Below are 21,000 nucleotides of genomic sequence, written 5' to 3'. Positions count from 1 at the left end.
CAGCCCAGGGTCTACAGAGTAAGTTCCAGGACAGCCTGGGCAACACAGAGAAACTGTCTTGAAAACCATTAAAAAAAAAAAAAAGACCAGTCTGAGCTACATAGCAGGACACTGTCCTAAAATGTCATATTTAGTTCTCTGTTTTTCTGAATGCCTGTCATCATTACTCATAATAGTCGAAATTAGTTGAAATTTTAATCGATCATATATTCTTTAAAATTATATTATATTTAGGGCTGAAGAGATGGGTCAGAGATTAAAAGCACTTGCTACTCTTGCAGAGGACCCCAGGATCAGTTCCCAACACCCACATGGCAGCTCACAACCATCTTTAATTCCAATTCCAGAAGGTCAGATGCCTTCTTCTGGCCTCTATGTGCACCAGGCAGGCTTGTGATACACAAATATACATGCAGGCAAAACCCAATACACATAAAATACATTTAAAAAGAGAAATTTAGAAATATGCATGTTTAAACCAAGATGGCTTTTCCTAAGATTTCTATTAACTAATTAGTTTCTATCAAATGTTCAACAAAATAATCTATAGTTTCAAGGAAGAATATTCAAGGATATTAGAAATATCTGTGTATACTTCTTCCTTTCTGCCATTACCGTGCAGCCCAAAGTTTTCTCCGCAATGCTTCCTGTGAGACTGCAGGAGTGGAGGGTCCCAGTGTGGTCAGTAAGATCAACTAGCACATCAAAACTGAGAAAAAAGGACTTAAGTCTGGAGGAATCCTTGTTGCAAATTGCACAAGTGTTGGAGGCTTCATTTACAATATAGCCACAGCTGGAACTGAGAAGAAACAAAGTTATTCAAAAGATAATGGTCCTCAATGTCAAATTTGATCTCTAGCAGTATTGTATCTTTAACAGTCTAATAACATTAAAAATGTTCTAAAATTCCAGAGGTTAGTATCTTTACTATGAAACTAGACACACAAATCCATCCTGTGCCAAAACTATATAGAACATACATACACAAGGACAACATGTAAATCTGGGGACTTGGATGAGATGATCAGAATGATGACTTCACTGTCCTGATGGAAGAAAGGCATTACACCTTGCAAAATGTAACTTTAGAGTGCATTGGACAAAGGATAAGAAAGATCTCTCTGTTCTTTTGTTTGTATTGATTGAGAGTTTTCTGTTTTGAAGACAGGGTCTCATGTAGCACAAGCCAGCTTTAAATTCATGATCTTCCTACCTCCACTTCCCAACTGCTAGGATTACAGAAGGGTACCATTACACCAGGCTCTATTGCTGTGGATATCGCTCTGTATAAATAAAATGCTGTTTGGCCAGTGGCCAGGCAGGAAGTATAGGCTGGACAAGAGAGAAGAGAATTCTGGGAAGTGGAAGGCTGCAGGGGAGACACTGCCAGCCACTGCCATGAGAAGCAACATGTAAAGACACCGGTAAGCCACAAGCCATGTGGCAAAGTATAGACTAACAGAAATGGGTTAATTTAAGATAGAAGAAGTAGATAACAAGAAGCCTGCCACAGCCATACAGTTTGTAAACAATATAAGTTTCTGTGTGTTTACTTGGGTGGTTCTGAGCATCTATGGGCCTGGCGGGTGAGAGAGATTTGTCCTGACTGTGGGCCAGGCAGGAAAACTCTAACTACACTCTATCTCTATATTTTTTAAATTTATATTTTTTTTTATTTTACATCCCAGCCACAGTTTCCCCTCCCTCCTCTCCTCCCAGTCCCTTCCACTACCCTCCTCTGTTCCCACCCCCCAGTCCACTCCCCCTCTGTTCCTGTTCAGGAAGGGACAGGTCTCCAATTAACAAAACATGGCATATCAAGCTGCAGTAAGACTAAGCACTTCCCCATGTGTTAAGGCTGGGCAGGGCAACCCAGTATAAGGGATACGTTCCTAAAAGCCAGTAAAAGAGAAAAGCCAGACAGTGATGGCACATGCCTTTAATCTCAGCACTAGGAAGGCAGTGGATCTCTGTGAATTCAAGGACAGCCTGGTCTACAGAGCGAGTTCCAGGACAGGCTTCAAAGCTAAACAAAAAACAAACAAACAAACAAAAAAAAACCATAACAACAACAACAAAAAAGAGACTGAGATAGCCACTGTTCCCATTGTTAGGAGTCCCACAAGAGGCCTAAGCTACACAACTGTAATATACATGCAGAGTACCTAGGTCAGCCCCTATAACAGCAAGATCTGAACAATCCAAACACAGCTAAAACACAATAAAATGACCTTTAAATGACTTTATGAAGATATAGAGTTCTTTAAAGAGGCTATGAAAAAGAAAAAAAAAAACCCTTAAAGAGCTGATCTCCAGAATATATAAAGAACTCAAGAAACTAAACATCAAAATACCTAACAGTCCAATTTAAAAAAAAAAAAAATGGGCTACAGAGCTAAACAGAGAATTCTCAACAGAAGAATCTCAAATGGCCAAAAGACATTTTAGGAATTGCCCAACATACTTAGTCATCAGGGAAATGCAAATCAAAACAACTCTGAGATACCACCTTACACCTGTCAGAATGGCTAAGATCAAGAACACTGAAGATAGCTTATGTTGGAGAGGATTCGGATCAAGGGGAACACTCCTCCACTGATGGTGGGAATGCAAACTTGTACAGCCACTTTGGAAATCAGTATGGTGGTTTCTCAGAAAATTGGGAATCAGTCTTCCTCAAGACCCAGCTATACCACTCTTGGGCATATACCCAAGGAATGCTCAATCATACCACAAGGACACATGCTCAACTATGTTCACAGCAGCATTATTTGTAATAGCTAGAACCTGGAAACAACCTAGATGCCCCCCAACTGAAGAATGGATAAATAAAATGTTGTACATATACACAATGGAGTACTACTCAGCAGAGAAAAACAATGACATCATGAGGTTTGCAGGCAAATGGATGGAACTAGAAAATATCATCCTAAGTGAGGTAACCCAAACTCAGGACAAACATGGTATGTACTCACTCATAAGTGGATACTAGATATAAAGCAAAAAATAACCAGACTGCAACCCACAGCTCCAGAGAGGATAACTAGTAAGGAGGACCCTAGGAAGGATGCATGGATTGCCCAGCGATGGAGAGATGGATGAGATCTACTTGAGTAAACTGGGAGTGGGGGGGCAGTAAATGGAGGGCAAGGGATGGGGGATGAGAGCTTAGGGAAGCAGGAGGTTCGAGCTGGATCAGGAACAGTGGGAGAGCAAGGAGAGAGATACCATGATAAATGAAGACACCATGGGAATAGGGAAAAGCAGAGTGTTAAGGAGGTTCCCAGGAATCCACAAGGATGATCCCACCTTAGACTACTGGCAATAGTTGAGAGGGTGCCTGAGCTGACCTACTCTGGTGATCAGATGGCTGAATACCCTAACTATTATCATAGAACCCTCATCCAGTGACTGATGGAAGCAGATGCAGAGATCCACTGCCAGGTTCCAGGCAGATATCTAGGAGTCCAATCAATGATAGAGAGAAGGGATTCTATAAGCAAGAGATATTGAGACCATGATTGGGAAAAGTACAGAGACAACTAGTCAAACTAGTGGTAACTGTAGACCAATAGCTGAGGAGCCCCCATGGTACTGTACTAGGCCCTCTGGATAAGTGAGACAGTTGTTTAGCTTGAACTGTTTAGGGGGCCCCAGGGAGTGTGATAGGGACCTGTCCCTAGTGCATGAGCTGGCTATTTGGAACCCAGTGCCTATGATGAGACACTTTGTGCAGCCTTGGTGCAGAGAGGAGGGGCTTCAACCTGCCTCAACTGAATGTACCAGGCTCTGCTGACTCTCCATGGGAGACCTTGCCTTGGAGGGGGTGGGAATGGGGGGGAAGGTAGCAGGGAGGCTGGGAAGAAGGTGGGACTGGGGAATCTGTGGTTGGTATGTAAAATGAATAGAAAATCTCTTAATTTAAAAAAAAAGGAAAAATCAAAATAAAAGAAAAAAAATCCTTTAAAGAAATTGAAGAAAACACACACAGAAAAAATGGAGGAAATCAATAAATCCCTAGAAGAAAGCCAAGAAAACAAATAAACAGATGAAGAAAACTGTTCAAGACTTGAAAATGGAAATAGAAGCAATAAAGAAAATACAAACCAAAGGAATCCTGGGAATGGAAAACGTGGATAAGCAAACAGGATCTAGAGGAAATAGATTCATCAGTCAAAGAAAATGTTAAGTCTAAAAAATTCCTACACAAAACATCCAGTAAATCTGGGGCACTACGCAAAGACCAAATATAAGAATAATAATAGCCAAGCGGTGGTGGCCCACGCCTTTAATCCCAGCACTCAGGAGGCAGAGGCAGGTGGATCTCTGTGAGTTCGAGGCCAGCCTGGGCTACCAAGTGAGTTACAGGACAGCAAGGACTAAACAGAGAAACCCTGTCTTGAAAAAAAAAAAGTTTCAAACTGTGTGTCAGTAGTGACACACGCCTTTAATCCCAGTGATCCAGAGGCAGAGGCAGGTAGATCTCTGTGAGTTCAAGGCTAGCCTGATCTACAGAGGAAGTTCCAGGATAGTCAGTTCTACCCAGAGAAACTCTGTCTAGAAAAAAGTTTCAAACAATATTATCTTTTATGATGCAGAAATATGATCTATTTTACTTTAAAAACAAGGATTTTTTTTCTTTCTTTTTGTCATGCTGGAAACTGAACCCAAGGCCTTGCTTATGCTAGGCAAGTACTAACACACATAGCTCTCTAACCTAGGCCTAAAAGTCAGTTATCATCATTGAATCTGTCTTGGAGTTTCTATTGCTGCGACAAAAAACCATGAACAGAAGAAATTTGGAAGGAAATAGTTTTATTTGACTTACACTTCTACATTGTAATCCCCTGTGGAACAATCTTTTTGTACACTATGAATATGTATTACTCTCATTGGCTAATAAAAAGCTGATTGGCTTATAGCTGGGCAGAAAGAGATTGAGCGAGAGAACCAGACTAGGAGAATTCTGGGAAGAGGAAGGGCAGAATCAGAGAGTTGCCGGCAAATGCAGAGAAGCAAGATGAAAATACTGTACAAAGAAAAGGTACCAAGGCAAGTGACTAAGCATAAATAAGAATTATGGGTTAATTTAAGTGTAAGAGTTAGCTAGTAACAAGCCTGAGCTATCTTCTGAGCATTTATATTCATATTCAGCCTCTGAGTTGGTTATTTGGAAACTGGTAGGCGGGAAGAAATATCCAACTATCTACGGCACCCAACATGGGACCGAAATGTCAACATAAAACCTCACAAAGCTTAAAAAAGGATTCTAGGCACACAAAAACAAAATCAAGCACAGCTTCTTGGTAGCTGCTTTTACTTGGGTGGGCTGTTTGCTGGCAGTGAGCTGAGGCACAGCTCCTTTAAGAGATGGTTTCCTGGCTTGGTACTAAAGCAAAAACAGGCAGCTCTTTTGAGAGGCCCTGCTGCCAAACACTTAAATGGTGTTTATGAGCAGTGGGCAGCACAATATGTGGTAGCAATATGGAAACAGTAAACATGGCTCCCAGAGCTGGCAGTAAACATACCTCCACCATGAGATTAGACTCTCAGGGAACCAAGCGGGAGAAGCCAGCACCAGAACACCATGATCTAAGTTACACAACAGGTTTTGTTGTTGTTGTTGTTGTCGTCATTGTTTGCTCATGCAGAAACAGAAACAGAAAAGGTTACAGATATACATTAAGGACAGATTCAGATGGAAAAAAACCTCTAAAGGGGTTACAGTGTGGTTTTTTTTTTAAATAGGCTTGGGAAAGAGAAGAAAAAAAGTATATACTGTCTTAGATTAAAAATACAGATTGAAAATAATAAAATAAAATCCTTAAAAAGGGAAGAAAGTAATATAAAGGAAATAAGCCACATAAAGATGGAAATACACAGAGAGTCTGAATTATGTATATAATTGTGTTGTCTTTCAAATTTTTGACTGTTGAGAACTTGCATTATAGAAACTGCTAGATTAAACCAATATATATATATATATTTTTTAAATTATCTTGATTTCAAAATTTAAGTCTATCTTTGGGAGAGAGGTTATGCTTTTGTTTCCACAGAAAATGAGAGGCTATGGATTCATTCTAGGTTAAAGAAAATCAGGTTTGCCGGGCGGTGGTGGCACACGCCTTTAATCCCAGCACTCAGGAGGCAGAGCCAGGCGGATCTCTGTGAGTTCGAGGCCAGCCTGGGCTACCAAGTGAGTCCCAGGAAAGGCGCAAAAAGCTACACAAAGAAACCCTGTCTCGAAAAACCAAAAAAAAAAAAAAAGAAAGAAAGAAAGAAAGAAAGAAAGAAAGAAAGAAAGAAAAGAAAGAAAGAAAATCAGGTTTGATTGAGGAGGACCCCCTGAAATCCTGGCTACAGACATAAAAAATAAACCTACAAAAATCACAAAACATATAACATATATTTTACCTGCTCAAACACATAACAAAAAATCATCTTTAGCTGGCTTGTGTACAATGCACAATCTATACTTGTATTAATACAAAAAAATGTATGATACCTTTAAAAGTCTGTGTATTTTCAGAGCAAGAAAACCAGACACTCACAAAAACTGGATGGCCCAGATGATCCAACATCCAGAACATCTTCAAGGCTGCTGACTGAGATGATCCAGCCTCACAAATACTACAAGTCAGGACTTGACCATGATCCTGAATTTTCTCAGGGTCCCCCAAAGATTACCAGCACCCCCAATCAACAGAAAGTACTCTAGAAAACTATGCCCACATTCCCATAAAATGGATTATAGATGTTTGTCTTTGTTTAGGAGGGTTGGTTGCAAATTATTATTGGTCATGCTAAAAAAACAAACTAACCAAAGGAGTTTGTTCAAAGATCTCTTTCTAAAGGAAAAAGGGAGATAGGATATAGAAATGATAGGAAAAAGGGTAGATTATTGAATCTACTTTAAATCCAAAAAACAACTATTAATCTTAAATATTTTACATTAGTATGGATTTTGTATTTTAGTTTATTGATATAAATTTAAAGTTAATTTTGTTATACTATATGTATATTTCTACTTTGGGGGTATTGTGCTTATGTAGCTCAGTTAAAAGTATAATGTATAATTAAGAAATACAGATTATAGTTATCTATAATAGTCAAACTAATTAATAGTCATGTTAGGTATGTTTTCAAGGTCATACACAGATATATTTAGATATATGGTCTTCAAACACTTCAAAGACCTACAGAATATGACATTTAATATGTTCAATAACCTAAGACTTTTCATGACAGTGAGACACGTCTGCTCCTGGAAGCACCAATCTATTTCAGAGAAGATGATGGGCATCAAAGAAACTCCATATGGAGCTTACTTTCCTTATGGCATAAGCTAGCCACTAGAGCAAGAAACTGCCCTTGCCTCAATTGCTGACAATATACTGTCCAAACTGAACTAGCAAGATGCAAGAAAGGTGAATGCCAAACTTTGCCAAGACAAGGTAAGACAGTCCTTCAGCATTCCCTGCTTCACAGGAAAGCCTGTCAGATATGATAGGCCTGTAGGCCAGAGTTGGATGCCCCAACATTATAGAGGAACTTTGGGTGACTGTCCAGGCAGCAAGATGTCCCTGTTGTTAGGTAAAATTTCACCCTTCTGGGGTCTTTGATGGAATTGAAAACAAGATATTTATAGTTATAGTTTTCCTTAGTTACAATAAAAGGTAAATTAGGTACAAAACTTTGGACTCACAAATATAAGATAGATAATATTTTCTAAAATACAAATGGACTTGGACTGGATATTTTAACTGTAATTATTACTTAATAACTGTTCTGTGTTATATATATAGTTTTACTATGTTAAAAGGGGAAATGCTGTGGAATAATCCTTCTATACACTGTGAATATGTATTGCTCTCATTGGTTAATAAAAAGCTGACAGGCCAGTAGTTGTGCAGGAAGTATAGGTGGGACAACCAGACACAGAGGACTCTGGAAGGAGGAAGGGCAGAGTCAGGAGAGATGCCAGCCATCTGCCAAGCAAACAGGACAGGACATGCATGTAGAAAATGAGGTAACAAGCCATAAGCCATGTGGCAAAGCATAGATAGAAATATGGGTTAATTTAAATGTAAGAGTTAGCTAGTACCAAGCCTGAGCTATTGTCTGAGCATTTATAAATAATATTAAGTCTCTGTGTGGTAATTTGGAAGAAGCTACTGAGACAGGGAGCAGGAGGTCAGGACAGAGAAACGTCTGACTACAGTAGTCCCTCATTGAAGGAAGCCAGAACAGGAACTCAGACAGGGCAAAACCTGGAGGCAGGAACTGATGCAGAAGCCATGAGGGAGTGCTGCTTACTGGCTTATTCCCCATGGCTTACTCATCCTGCTTTCTTATAGAACCTAGGACCACCAGCCTAGGGATGGCACCATCCACAATGAACTGCCCCCCCCCCATTAATCACTAATTAAGAAAATGCCTGAGGTGGATTTCTGAGAGTTTGAGGCCAGCCGGGTCTACAGAGCAAGTTCCAGGACAGTCAGAGCTACATATTAAGACCCTGTCTCTGAGAGAGAGGGAGAGAGAGAGAGAGAACGCCTAGTCTTATGGAGACATTTTCTTGATTGAGGTTCTCTCCTTTCAGATAACTTTAGTTGTGTTAAGTTGACATAAAACTATCCAACACAGAATATATTTTTGTTATAGAAACATTTAATTATGGTTTATTTATATAAAAACTTGTTTCATACAATCACTGTTAAGGCAAAGAATAGTTTTAACTACTAGAGTTTAACTTTGTTAACAATAGTTATTTTTTACAAACATGAATTTGTTAAAAATAATGTCTACTTACCATCTATTTCTAACTACTTTGGTAGTTTCATCATCAATGTTCAGTGTAGAAATGTAAGCATAGAGGATGCCATAGAAAGGATCAGCTTTTCCTTCATTTCTCAGAGCTTTTACTTTCAACTGTTCCACTGTATAGACATCAACTATTGTGTTTACTAAAAATAAAAACAAGTATTACAATTCTATATATGTTCTCAGATAGGGCAAAGGCTTATGTCCCAATAGGAAAACAATGAAATACATGGAAGACATTTAAGTTGCTAAGACAATAGAATGACACTCTATTAGCTATTTAAATGTGATTAAATAGTGGATATGAACATCACAAAATAAGAAAAAGAATGAGAAATTAAGCTTTTATTGAATGAAGAATTTCTAATTATCAAGTGATAGCATTAATAAGGTAAGAAGAGAGAAGCCATGCTGGCCACTAGAACTCTAGATCAGTGGTCTCGCCCAATCATCATCAGAGAGACTTCTTCCAGGAGCTGATGGGAGCAGATGCAGTACCCCCACCCAAACCCTAGGCAGAGTTCTGGGAATCCTGCAGAAGAGGAAACAAGGACTGTAGGAGCCAGAGGGGTTGAGGAGACCAGGAGAACATGGCCCACAGAATAAACTAAGCAGGGCTCATAGGAGCTCACAGAGACTGAAGCCTGCTTGGGTCTGTACTGGGTCCTTTGCATACATGCTGTGGTTGTTTTGCTTGGGGTGTCTGTGGGAGTCCTAAGTCTGAGAGTGGGGGTGTCTGACTCTTTTGCCTTCTCTTGGGACCCTTTTCCTCCTACTGGATTGCCTCATCCAGCCTTAATATGATATGAGGGTCTGTGCCTAGTCTTACTGCATCATGTTAAGCCATTTTCAGTTGGTATCACTGGGAAGGCTGCTCTTTTCTGAAAGAAGACATAGAAGCAGTCAATCTGGGAGAAAGGAAAGGTGGGGGACAGGGAGGACTAGAGAGAGGGAGGCTGTGGTTGGGATGTATTGTGTGAAAGAAGAATAAATTAAAAGAAAAGAATTTTAAAAGCTAAGCCTTTAATTCCAGCATTCAGAAGGCAGAGGCAGACGGATCTCTGAGTTTGAGGCCAGCCTGGTCTACAAAGTGAGTTTGAGGACAGCCAGGGCTGTTACACAGAGAAACCCTGTCTCAAAACAAAAAACAAAAGCTAAGAAGAGTAGGGCATGGAGACTCATCCAGAACATCTGGATTACATATATACATATATGTATACATATATGAGTTGAACTCAAGGTCTCATGAATACAATACTTTCTGCCAAACTCTGTGAACATTGCACTTGCCTGAGGAAAGAGTCATTAGGTCTCTCAGATTGGCTAATATTTTTATTTTATTTGCATTTGTGTTCTGCCTGCATGTATGTCTGTATGAGGGGTCAGATCTTGGAATTACAGACAGTTGTTAGCTGTCATGTAGGTGCTGGGAACTGAAGCCGGGTCACCTGGAAAAACAATCAGTTCTCTCAACCACTGAGCCATCTTTTCAGCCCCCAGATTGGATAATATTAATATAAACTCACCCATTAAAAAATTAAGGGCTAGAGAGACGACTCAGTGGCTAAGAAAGCTTTTGCAGAAGACCTAGGTTCAATTCTTTGTATCCACATGGTGGCTCACAACCATCTGTAACTCCAGTTCTAGGGGATTCAACAGCCTCTTATGGCTTCTGTAGCTACACATCGTACACAGATATACATGCAGATAAAACTCCTATGCATATCAAATAAATAGGGCTGGAGAGATGGCTCAGAGGTTAAGAGCACTGGCTGTTCTTCCAGAGGTCCTGAGTTCAATTCCCATCAACCACATGGTGGCTCACAACCATCTGTAACAAGATCTGGTGCCCTCTTCTGGCCTGCAGGCAGACATGCAGACAGAACACTGTATAATAAATAAATAAATAAATAAATAAATAAATAAATATTTTAAAAATAAAGAAATAAGTAAATAAGTTTTAAAGCCAGGTGTGGTGGCTCATACTTTTAATCCCAGCAATAAGGAGGCAGAGGCAGGCAGCTATCAGTCTGGTATAGATAGTGAGTTACAGGCTAGCCAGGGTTATATAGAGAGACCCTGACTCAGAAAAAAAAAATTTAAAACAAAAGAAATCAAAAGAGGAGCTAGGAACACAACTCAATGAAACAACATTTGCTTAGAATGCATGAGGTCCTCATTTGACCCCCAACAGTGAAAACTAATCTCTCTCTCCATCTCTCTTTCTCATCTACAAGGTCACTTACAGTTTATGGATTCTTTCAAGTAACTGTCTATTTCATCAGCCACATCTGTTTCTTTATTTTCTCTTATATAATTCAGCAGGATATTGGCTTCTGGTGTATCTTAAATTGAAAATGCATAATAAGGAAAAGGCCAAATAATTATCTTTTAAATTACTACAAATTTAAATTTAGCATCTAAAATTATCTTCAGTGTAAAACACGATACCACATAAGATCATAATCCAACAGACTTATCATTAAGACATTAACACTGTGAGGCAAAGTGAATCAATATGGAAAGATGTTGCAGCTGTTGCTACTGAAAATGTAGTATGATTCTTTTCTGTTTTGTTTGGTTTTTTGTGACAGGGTTTCTCTGTGTAGCCCTGGGTGTCCTGGAACTCACTCTGAAGACCAGGCTGCTTTGAACTCACAGAGGTTTGCCTGCCTCTGCCTCCTTGAGTGCTGGGATTAAAGATGTGTGCCACCACCACCCCCCAGACGCTTTTAAACTGAAAAATGTGAATATATAAAAGTATCTGGAGAAATAGAAATGCAAAATTATTTCTATGTGATACAATTATAGGTCATTTGTGTGTTCCTTTTTCATTTTCATATTTTATTCATTTCCTGATTAAAAATAATTCTAAGGTCCCAACAGATGGCTCAGTGGTTAGGAGCGCTTACTACTCTTGCAGAGACCCAGGTTTGGTTCCTGGAACCCATGTGGTGGCTCACCCCAGCTGTGACTCCAGTCCCAGGAGATCCAATGCCATCATCTGGCATGTGAGGGCAACACACGCACATGTGGTACACATACATACATGCAGACAAAGCACTCACATATAAAATAACGAATCTAAAAAATAATTTTATTAATTTGTTGCTATCAGTGTGTGTGTGTGTGTGTGTGTGTGTGTGTGTGTGTGTGTGTGTGTGTGTGTGTGTGTGTGTGTGTGTGTGTGTGACACATGATGGGGGACACACATGCCACTATGTTCATGTAGAAGTTAGAGGACAACTTTCCTGAGTCGATCCTCTCCTACTTATACAAAGGTTCCAAGGAATGAACTCAGATTACCAGACATGGCCAGCAAGATTTTCTGAATATTATATTCTTTTCTTTTCTCTTTTTTATTTACTTTTAAAAACTATATTTGTTAGCCAGGCAGTGGGTATGTACATCTTTAATCCCAGCACTCAGGAGGCAGAGGCAGGTGGAGCTCTATGAGTCTGAGGCCAGCCTGGTCTACAGAATGAGTTCCAGGACAGTCAAGGTTACACAAAGAAACCCTGTTTTAACTACCCACAAATATATTTGTTTGTGTTGAGGAAAGATATGGGTAGCTCAGGCTGATCCAAACTCAGAATCTTCATGTGTCAGACTTCCAAGTGTTGGGATTATAGAAACACATGACAATGGCTAGCTTATTTTTGTTGTTGGTGGTGGTGGTGGTTTTGTGTTTTGTTCTGGTTTTTGTTTGTGTTTTCAAGACAGGGTCTCACTTGTGGCTGCAAATTCAGACAGCTGCCTGCCTCTGCCTCCCAAGTGCTGGAATCAAAGGTGTGAAGCATCAGACCTGGCTCCATGGCTAGCTTTGAAAATGTCTTTAATGTCATTTTAAAGCTTTGTTCCTCAAATTAGAATATGAGTTTTCTCAGGAGTAACGATGTGGCCTGCCATACGGCAAGAAAATCCCTTTGAAAGGGTCTTCACAGGATTCTAATGCCCATCAGTCCCAAGACCCCAGCCTCCAACACAACTCTTTAGTTGCAAGTCCCACTTGAACTTGCCACTATGGTGCTGATAGTGCCTACACTCTTCTAACTCCCTTGGGCAGACGTAGGAGTTCCCCTCCGCTCCCATTACGTATGTCCTATCCTGTTCTCTCTCAAATCGAGGGCATATTTCCCATGAACACGGGTTGTGCTTTTTCATCGTGTCTACCAATGTCCAACGCCATGACTATCCTTACACCCACCTGACCTTCCACCGCCCCCTGTCCTGTTCTAGAAACACTGAGGTTATATACAGAGTTGGTGCACGAAAAGCATTCTATGAGCATTTGTGAATTAATGGGTGAATGAATGAATGTTTCAAAGTCCCATTAGAACTGCTAGACACTGAGGGGAGCAATGCTAAGAGGGCTGCAGCAGTCAAATCAATGGACACCTTAAAGAGCATGGCTCAGACTGTCCACAGGAAAGACAGAATTCCCTCCCGCTCTAATGAATACTCTCAAGGCAGGAAAACCACAAGGAAAAAGGTAACATGTTATCTGTGATAAGTATCTAAGCCATTTCTACAAGGTAGGTAGGTGTGGCCCAGGAAATTAAAATATGTCTGATTTAAAACAACCAGCCAAGTTTAAACACCTTTATAGTCTGCTAAATTTACATCCTTGACAATGTAAATTCAAGAACTGTGTTGTACAACATAGTGTCTATAGCTAATAATACCACATAATAGGATAGTATGCTACATTCAATTCTTAAGAAAGGTTTCTTTTTGCACACCTTCAATACCAGCACTTGGGAGGCAGAAGCAGCAGACCTTTGTGAGTTCCAGGCCATTGAGTGCTACACAGTAAAACCTTGTCTCAAAAAAAATAAGATTTTTAATTATATGCACATATATGTGTCTGTGCAGGGTATAGCATACATGTGTAGGTGCCCACAGAGGTCAGAAAAGGGTATCACATCCCCTGGAAGTTGCAGGTGTTGTGAACTGCCTGATGTGGGTGCTGGGAACTCAACTCATCACATATTCTCTTCACTGCTGAGCCTCAGGCTGCATTCCTAAAGAGCACTAAGAACGTATTTTGTGTTTCACCATAAAAAGGTGAATATTGTGTCATGGTTTGTATATAAAATGTCCCCTAAGCCTGTTGTTGTAGGATTAGTCCCAGGCTGGAGACATTATTGAGAGGTGATTAGTTCATAAGAGCCCTGACCTCATCAATGCATTCATCTATTGATGAACTCATAGCTAAATGGCTATCAGGAGGCAGGGCCTGATTAGAGGAAATCATTAGGGATGAGTTACCTCAATCCTCTTCAACTACCATTAAGTGAAAAGATTTTTAAAATGTAATCTGCAGTTTGGTTCTTAAATACATTGTACAAATATTGGCATATGTTCATGACCACTTCCAAAAGAATGAAAAACAGAAAGCATTTTACCTGGATTAGTTGTGATAATGGTTTTTGAGATTACTGTTGCTGCCATGCAGTTCTGAAATTTGTTAAAATTTATTCTTACATCTGAGGCAAATATTACTGTTTGGGGAAGAAGCCATTTTTAAAGTTAATATATGAGGGGTGATAAATGATAGATATTTTCAACACAATCATAAAATTATAAGACCTGTTTCTCTTGGCATCCAGCTCTGTGCAAGTAGAATGGATTCATTATCCCAGCTGCATTTGTTTAAAAAGAAGTGAAACAAAGTGAATACATTAGAAAAATCTGGCTGTGACATATTTACACCTCCCCTCAAAAGAACCCCCAAAACAGAAAAAAAACTGCCTTAGTGACTGGGGTTAACGATTTCCAGGTAACCAAAGAGGTTAAGACTTGATACTTTAAATTTTCTAATTTATTACTACTGTATGTATATGTGTGCACACACGTGCTCACATATGTGCACTCAAGCCACAACATATTCATGGAGGTCAGAGGACAGCTTCATGGAGTCAGTTTTCTCCTTCTACCTTTATGTAGATTCTGGGGATCAAACTTGGGTTGCCAGGTTTGCTTGGAAAGTGTCTTTACTGGCCAAGTCATCCCCGAGGCCCAAGACATCATACTTAACACCTATGCAAGAAGTCGGTTTTCAGCATGTACTAAGCTCTAACATCTACTCCACAAGTCCTTTATTTGCCCAGCACTTGGTTACTTAGAACTGAATGATTCAAGGCCTAAAATCTTCAAAGTCAAGTTTTCTAACCACTACAGTTGTGTCTCCCAAATGGATACATAGCTCAGAGGACTTGATAGGTAATGGCACTTGCAGGCAGAGGCATCAGGAATCATAATCTTCAAGACTTTAGAGTGTAGCCTATCTCCAGGGTACCAGTGAATCTCAAAAAGTTTTACTTGCTCCTCATCAGTAGACCCCAATAAAGCAACACTATTTGTTATGAAGCAGAATAATAGAACTTGTCACAGTGGAGTGCTTCTAAGTGAACCTATGCCATCTAAGGTTGCATACAGAAAAAATCTCAGCCTTCAAGAAAGAAGTTTGCGGGGCTGGAGAGATGGCTCAGAGGTTAAGAACATAGCTGCTCTTCCAGAGGTCCTGAGTTCAATTCCCAGCAACCACATGGTGGCTCACAACCATCTATAATGAGATCTGGTGCCATCTTCTGGCCTGAAGGGACATATGCAGGCAGAATACTGTATATAAAATAAATAAATAAATCTTTTTTAAAAAGTTTGCTTTTGCAAGTGTTGCTCATCTCTTATTATTATACCTCTTGATATAACTTTTTTTATAAAATGAAAGTTTTCTGTCTCAGTGATAAGAACAAGATGTCACAGTTAGTGACAGATGTGGGAGATTACCATGTCATTGTGAAAGATGGCTCTGTTTCATCGAAGAGTTTAACTTCACACCTCTGGCCTTTTCTTCGGTCTGAAGTTGTAAAGTATTTTGGCTCTCCAACCTTGGAAATTAAAGGAAATTATTGTTCCTCTCCTACAGATGTGAAGGTACTTAAATATAATCAAATAGTTTCCTTTCAACCATGAAATTCTAAATATTAACAAGGAAAGAATCACTAATAAATATCTGATTATCTGAATGTACTTTCTGCCTAAACTAGGTGTACCTAGCTAGCCTTATAAATTTGGACACTTTGAAGAGAGAATACAGATAGATGTATGTGCTCAAAGGGGAGATGAATAAAAATTATCTGTCAAGATACCAGGACAGCCAGGTGTGCTGGCAGACAACTATCATTCCAGCAGTTCGAAGACTGAGGCAGGATTGTCATTGAGTTCAAGGCCAGCCTGAGCTACACAGCAAGATACTGACTCTAATACATAAAGCCAGGTGTGGTGATGCAAACCTTTACTCCCAGCACTTGAGAGGGAGAAACAGGTGAAGATTTAGCTCTGTGGTAGAGCACTTGCCTATCAAGGGCAAGGCCCTGGGTTTGGTCCTCAGCTTCAGGGTAAAAAAAAAAAAAAAAAGCCTAGCTAACTAACTAAATGAATGAATAAGTAAGAGAGAGAGAGAAGGAAAGAGAAGAGAGAACGAGAGAGAAGAAAGAGAGAAACAGAAAAGAGAAAGAAAAGAAAGGGAGAGAGGAAAAGAAAAAGAGAAAAGTAAGCATCTCTGGTGGCCTCAAGGAAAGGCCCCAAGAATAGTCACTGACCCACTTCTAAGCTATTATCACCACTGCGGGAAATATCTGAAGAAAAATGCAAAGGCTCCATCAAACAGGATCTTCAGAAGAAGGTCAGAAGAAACAAAAGGTCAGAGGGCAGGAGAGGTCAGCCATAACAAGGGAGTAAGTAAAATACTGACGTTGGGGTCGACAAGTCAAATGGGGAGCTGAAAGGCATACAAGGAGTGATATGACGTACAAGAGGGTGCCATGCTCATGGAGTGAGGGGGCTGTTTTCGAGGTTTTACATGAAATGATAACATTATTAAAGGACTTCAAGGAAACAACTAGTGGTTGTCTGAAATGGCTCACAGGGTGATTTTGCCTAAATTTCAAGACTGTCATATAGAGTATCAGATTCTCTATCCTAAACAACCATTTTCTGCACGTGCTATATTTTGGTGAAGGCTTACTTTTTGGGGGTGGGGATTGGGTGTACATGGAGCCACACTCCCAGCCCTTCAAAGTATACTTTTGAGGTCCACCTTTAAATTTTCTGTAGTGCCTTTGTCTGTTCAACGGCTCAGAGCTTGTCACAGCTGCTGAGCCAGACGCTGATGGACAGAAGTTGTGGTGACTCCTGCTGGTGTGGGCACTGTGCCCTGCTTCTCACCAGCACTTTACCACAGCAGCTCCCACTGCCGTCTACTAGGTCTTCTCCCACCCTCCTCCCTCTGAGTCACTCTGAGAACACACATGCACAGGTGATTCCTTGACTTGTTTGAAGAACCTATGGCTGTTCATGTCAATAAGTTTATCCTTTTCATTTATGCCTTTGTTTAACCCAGTATACAAAACTTTCATAGACCTAATGGATCACTTATAATAGTGCATGCTGCAATTAGCAATCAAGTATGATTTTATTTTGTTAGTGATTCATAGATAAAATGCTAATTTCTTTATCATGAGAAATGTTATTTTCTTAATTCAACTTACTACCAAAGTAAAGAGAAAAAATTTTCCCATCTGGTGCTTACCACATTCTAAACATAAATCAAGTCACAGAGTGCCCTGCCAAAATGCAGGGAGCTTTGCTAAGGTTTTAACTTACTGATTTTCTGACTTACCGACCTCACAGCTGCAAGCACATTAATAATCCTCCCATCAAGACTGTGTCCATTTGCAACAATGTCAGCCAATGAGTAATAATCCCGAGATTCTTTAACAGGCAAGTATATCAAAGAAAGTAACTTGGTATCCACTTCATAAGGGGAACAAACTTTTACCATTGAGTGATTCTCACTGAGCAATAGTTTCCAGTTACTAAAGGAAAACACAAAAGCCAGCACATTATTGTTAATTAAAACAATACTTTGGTTCACATTAAATTATATAGCTAGGTGTGGTAGCCAACATTTATAATCCCAGCATTTGGGAAGCAGGTCTAATTTGCAGAAGGACTAACGTATGTTTAAGGTCACCAAGGTATAGGTAAGGAATTCCAGGCCAGCCTGAGTTATAAGAGCAGACCCTGTTTTAAAAAACAAAACAAAATTACATTCAGTTACTTTTGTTAGAATTTAGAGTGCACTAAGAAAGTAATGTTTTTACTATTAAATTTTGTGAGATCTTTATTTTATGTGTAAGAATGTTTTCCCTAAATCTGTGTCTGTGAACTATGTGCATGCAGTGCCTGCAGAGTCCAGAAGAGAGTGTCAGATCCCTTGGGACTGGAGTCACACAGATGGTATGCGTCACCATGTGGGTGCTGGGAATTGAACTTGAAGCCTCAGGAAGAGCTGAGCCATCTCTCCAGCCCCTATATTTTTACTCCTAAAAAATCAAATAATACTATACAAGATTTTTTCTATGTATTTTTATATGTCTTTAAATATTTCTTCAGTGAAATAATGTTCTTTTAATTAAAAACATATACTGAGAATTTTTTTCTGTGAGTTCTAATCATACTAGTTGTAGGACCTTGCCCAAGACTTGAAGCTGCAGATTCCTTTTCTGTTAAACAGCATAAAAACTACTCTAAAGCTTAAGACTATAAAAGCCTGAGGTCTCGTCTTTTTAAAGATTCATTTATTTTCCGTGTGCATTTTTCCCTCTGCATGTGTGTCTGTGTATCACATGTGTGCCTTGTACCAGTAGACTTCAAAAGAGGATATCAGATCCTCTGGAAGTGGAGTTATATGGCTGTGAGCCCCAGTGTGGGTTCTAGGAACTGAACTCAGGTCTTCTGAAAGAGCAGCCAGTGCTCTTAACCACTGAGCCATCTCTCTAGCCCCATATCAAGCCCTGGACCTGGGCATAATTAACACCACGCTCTAACAAACTGAGCTAACTGGCCAGCCATCATTATTGCTTTTATGACTCCGATTGCTTTACCTAAGTACCTGGGTCAGGAGTTCCGTTTGGCTTACTTCTCTAGTGCCACCTGTGAAGGAGACTTAGAACTCCCACAGTGCACTGGACCTGGGGTTCCCATTCCCCTGGACCAGGCTCCTTTCACCAGTCTTGACAAACCCTCCTCCACAGAGCTCTGGTCCAGTCCCTCCTTCCTACTTTGCCTTACTCATTCACACTGTCACCTCTTCTCCAAATCATTGCCCTTGTCTCCTGACTCATCTCCTCTGAGTCACCCTCCACACTACAGTCAAACTGATCTTCCCAAACTGCAGAATAGGACATTATTTCCCAGATAAAAGACTCTCTGTTCCTACTCATCCCTAAGAAGTGGATTTCATCTGAGAAGTATCTCTGCTTCTCCCTTTCCTTGCCCATGCTGTATTCCACCTATGCCAGATTATTATAACGTCTATTTTAGGTGAAAATGTGCTGAATGTCAGCAGTTTCCTATTGCCCAACCTAAAAGTTAATTATTCTGGATATTCTGGAAAATGCCAGGAGGTTTCACATTTGTTGGGTCTGCCAAATGTGTCCCTTCCATACATATTTACTAAGAATCGATTATGTGCCCTTCTCTAATCTAGGAATGGGGAGAACAGTATACAAGATACACTTAATCTCATGAAGCTCATATATGTGAGCAGGGATCATAAGAACAATAAATCAAACCATCTCAGAATGAGATCTGGATTACAATGCTAAGAGTGGGGAGGAAAGTCTTGGTGAGTTACTGAAAGGGCTTCTATGCATGAGCAGGTCAAATGAGGCAACATTCCAGCTGAGACACTGATAACCCAAAGAAGCAAATATTCAAGTCAATAGGAGAATGTTCTCCACAGAGGGAAAAGAAAGCTGGACGGATCTTAGTGCAGTGAGTCCAGGTGTTCATGGAAAGGAGAATCCTCAGTGTCTGCAGAGAGACAAGCATGAGTGGAGGTCAGAAGAGCAGGTGTCCGTGTCATAGCCCACCATACTCAGCCGGAGCCATTTATGGAGCAGCGTGGAGTTAGCTGGCACAGGATCACCTTGGAGTGAGGCTTCCTCCTGACTCCCTACCCCAGCATTATTTGGAAGAGCTGATGAGGGATGGACTGTAGGTAGTGGATAATTCAGGGTTCAAAACCTCTGACCCTCCTGACAGGGTCCTGCTCTGAGGGGACAGGCACACTCCTGAGCTTTCTTCTGAGTTCCAGCTGCAGCTCCCCACCCAACCCCATTCTTGCAGGGTTCTCCTGAGAGCCCTCCCTCAATAGGCCACTTGTTTTGTTGTTGTTGTTGTTGTTGGGGGTTTTTGGTTTTTTTAAATAGTTAAATACTTTATGAATTTACTAACATTGCTGAATTATTGGTTTAAAAGTTGGGAATTGGGGGCAAAGGCTGGAGTTGTATGAGTCTCACTCACAGAAACTGGACTTGAACTAAATTGCTACTCCACTTTACCCCATCCCCACCCTCAGAACAGTCATTTGCATGTGATTCAATAGGCCACTTGTAAAGAATCTTCCTCTCAAGTTCTCCTTCCAGAAAACCTGGCCTAAGATAAAGGAGAGCGTGTGAGTAGAATGAGAGCCTGATACGATATTATATATATTCCAGCATTTATCATCTCCTGTTTAGTGATTTTTTTAAAGATTTATCTTTATTTGTATGTATGTACTTTTGCCTGTGGGAGTATATTTATGTGTCTATAGTGTCCACAGAGGCCAGAATCGGGCATCAGCTTCCCCAGAGCTAGAAGTACAGGTTGTCAGACTTTGTTGACTACCATGGGAGGCCTTACCCACTCTGAGGAGTGGATGGGGGCAGAGTGGGAGGGAGGTGAGGAGGCAGGAGAAGGGGAGGGAAGGAGAACTGGGGTTGGTATGTAAAATGGAAAAAAATTTCAATAAATAAACATATTTAATAATAATTTTTAAAAAGACAGAAAAATCTAAAAGAAGAAGGAGGAGGAGGAGGAGGAGGAGGAGGAGGAGAAGAAGAAGAAGAAGAAGAAGAAGAAGAAGAAGAAGAAGAAGAAGAAGAAGAAGAAGAAGAAGAAGAAGAAGTAGTAGTAGTAGTAGTAGTAGTAGTAGTAGTACAGGCTGTTGTGAGCTGCCTAATGTGAATGCAGTCCTCTGCAAGGGCAGCAAGTGCTCTTAAGTGCTGAGCCATCTCTCCAGCCCCTCCAATTGTTTAGTTTAATTGTAACTGGAGTCTTGTTTTT

At 40.3% G+C, this 21,000-nt stretch overlaps 1 protein-coding gene across 1 annotated transcript in view; it reads right to left on the bottom strand.

Annotated features, from left to right (window-relative positions):
- The window catches only part of Meiob (meiosis specific with OB-fold), an 82,665-nt gene that overhangs the window by 43,316 nt on the left and 18,349 nt on the right, over positions 1-21,000 (bottom strand). Inside the window, exons 6-12 of the mRNA XM_036197966.1 lie at positions 17,510-17,705; positions 15,616-15,716; positions 14,416-14,468; positions 14,232-14,327; positions 11,070-11,168; positions 8,813-8,966; positions 616-799 (exon numbers count right to left, since the gene is read on the bottom strand). Of these exons, the coding sequence (XP_036053859.1) occupies positions 616-799; positions 8,813-8,966; positions 11,070-11,168; positions 14,232-14,327; positions 14,416-14,468; positions 15,616-15,716; positions 17,510-17,705 (883 nt within the window). The remainder of the gene's footprint in view (positions 1-615; positions 800-8,812; positions 8,967-11,069; positions 11,169-14,231; positions 14,328-14,415; positions 14,469-15,615; positions 15,717-17,509; positions 17,706-21,000) is intronic.

Source organism: Onychomys torridus, chromosome 8 (genome assembly GCF_903995425.1).
Source record: "Onychomys torridus chromosome 8, mOncTor1.1, whole genome shotgun sequence".
NCBI classification, from domain to species: Eukaryota; Metazoa; Chordata; class Mammalia; order Rodentia; family Cricetidae; genus Onychomys; species Onychomys torridus.
The sequence above is the reverse complement of the archived record's forward strand: the minus strand, read 5'-3'. Positions and strand labels throughout refer to the sequence as shown.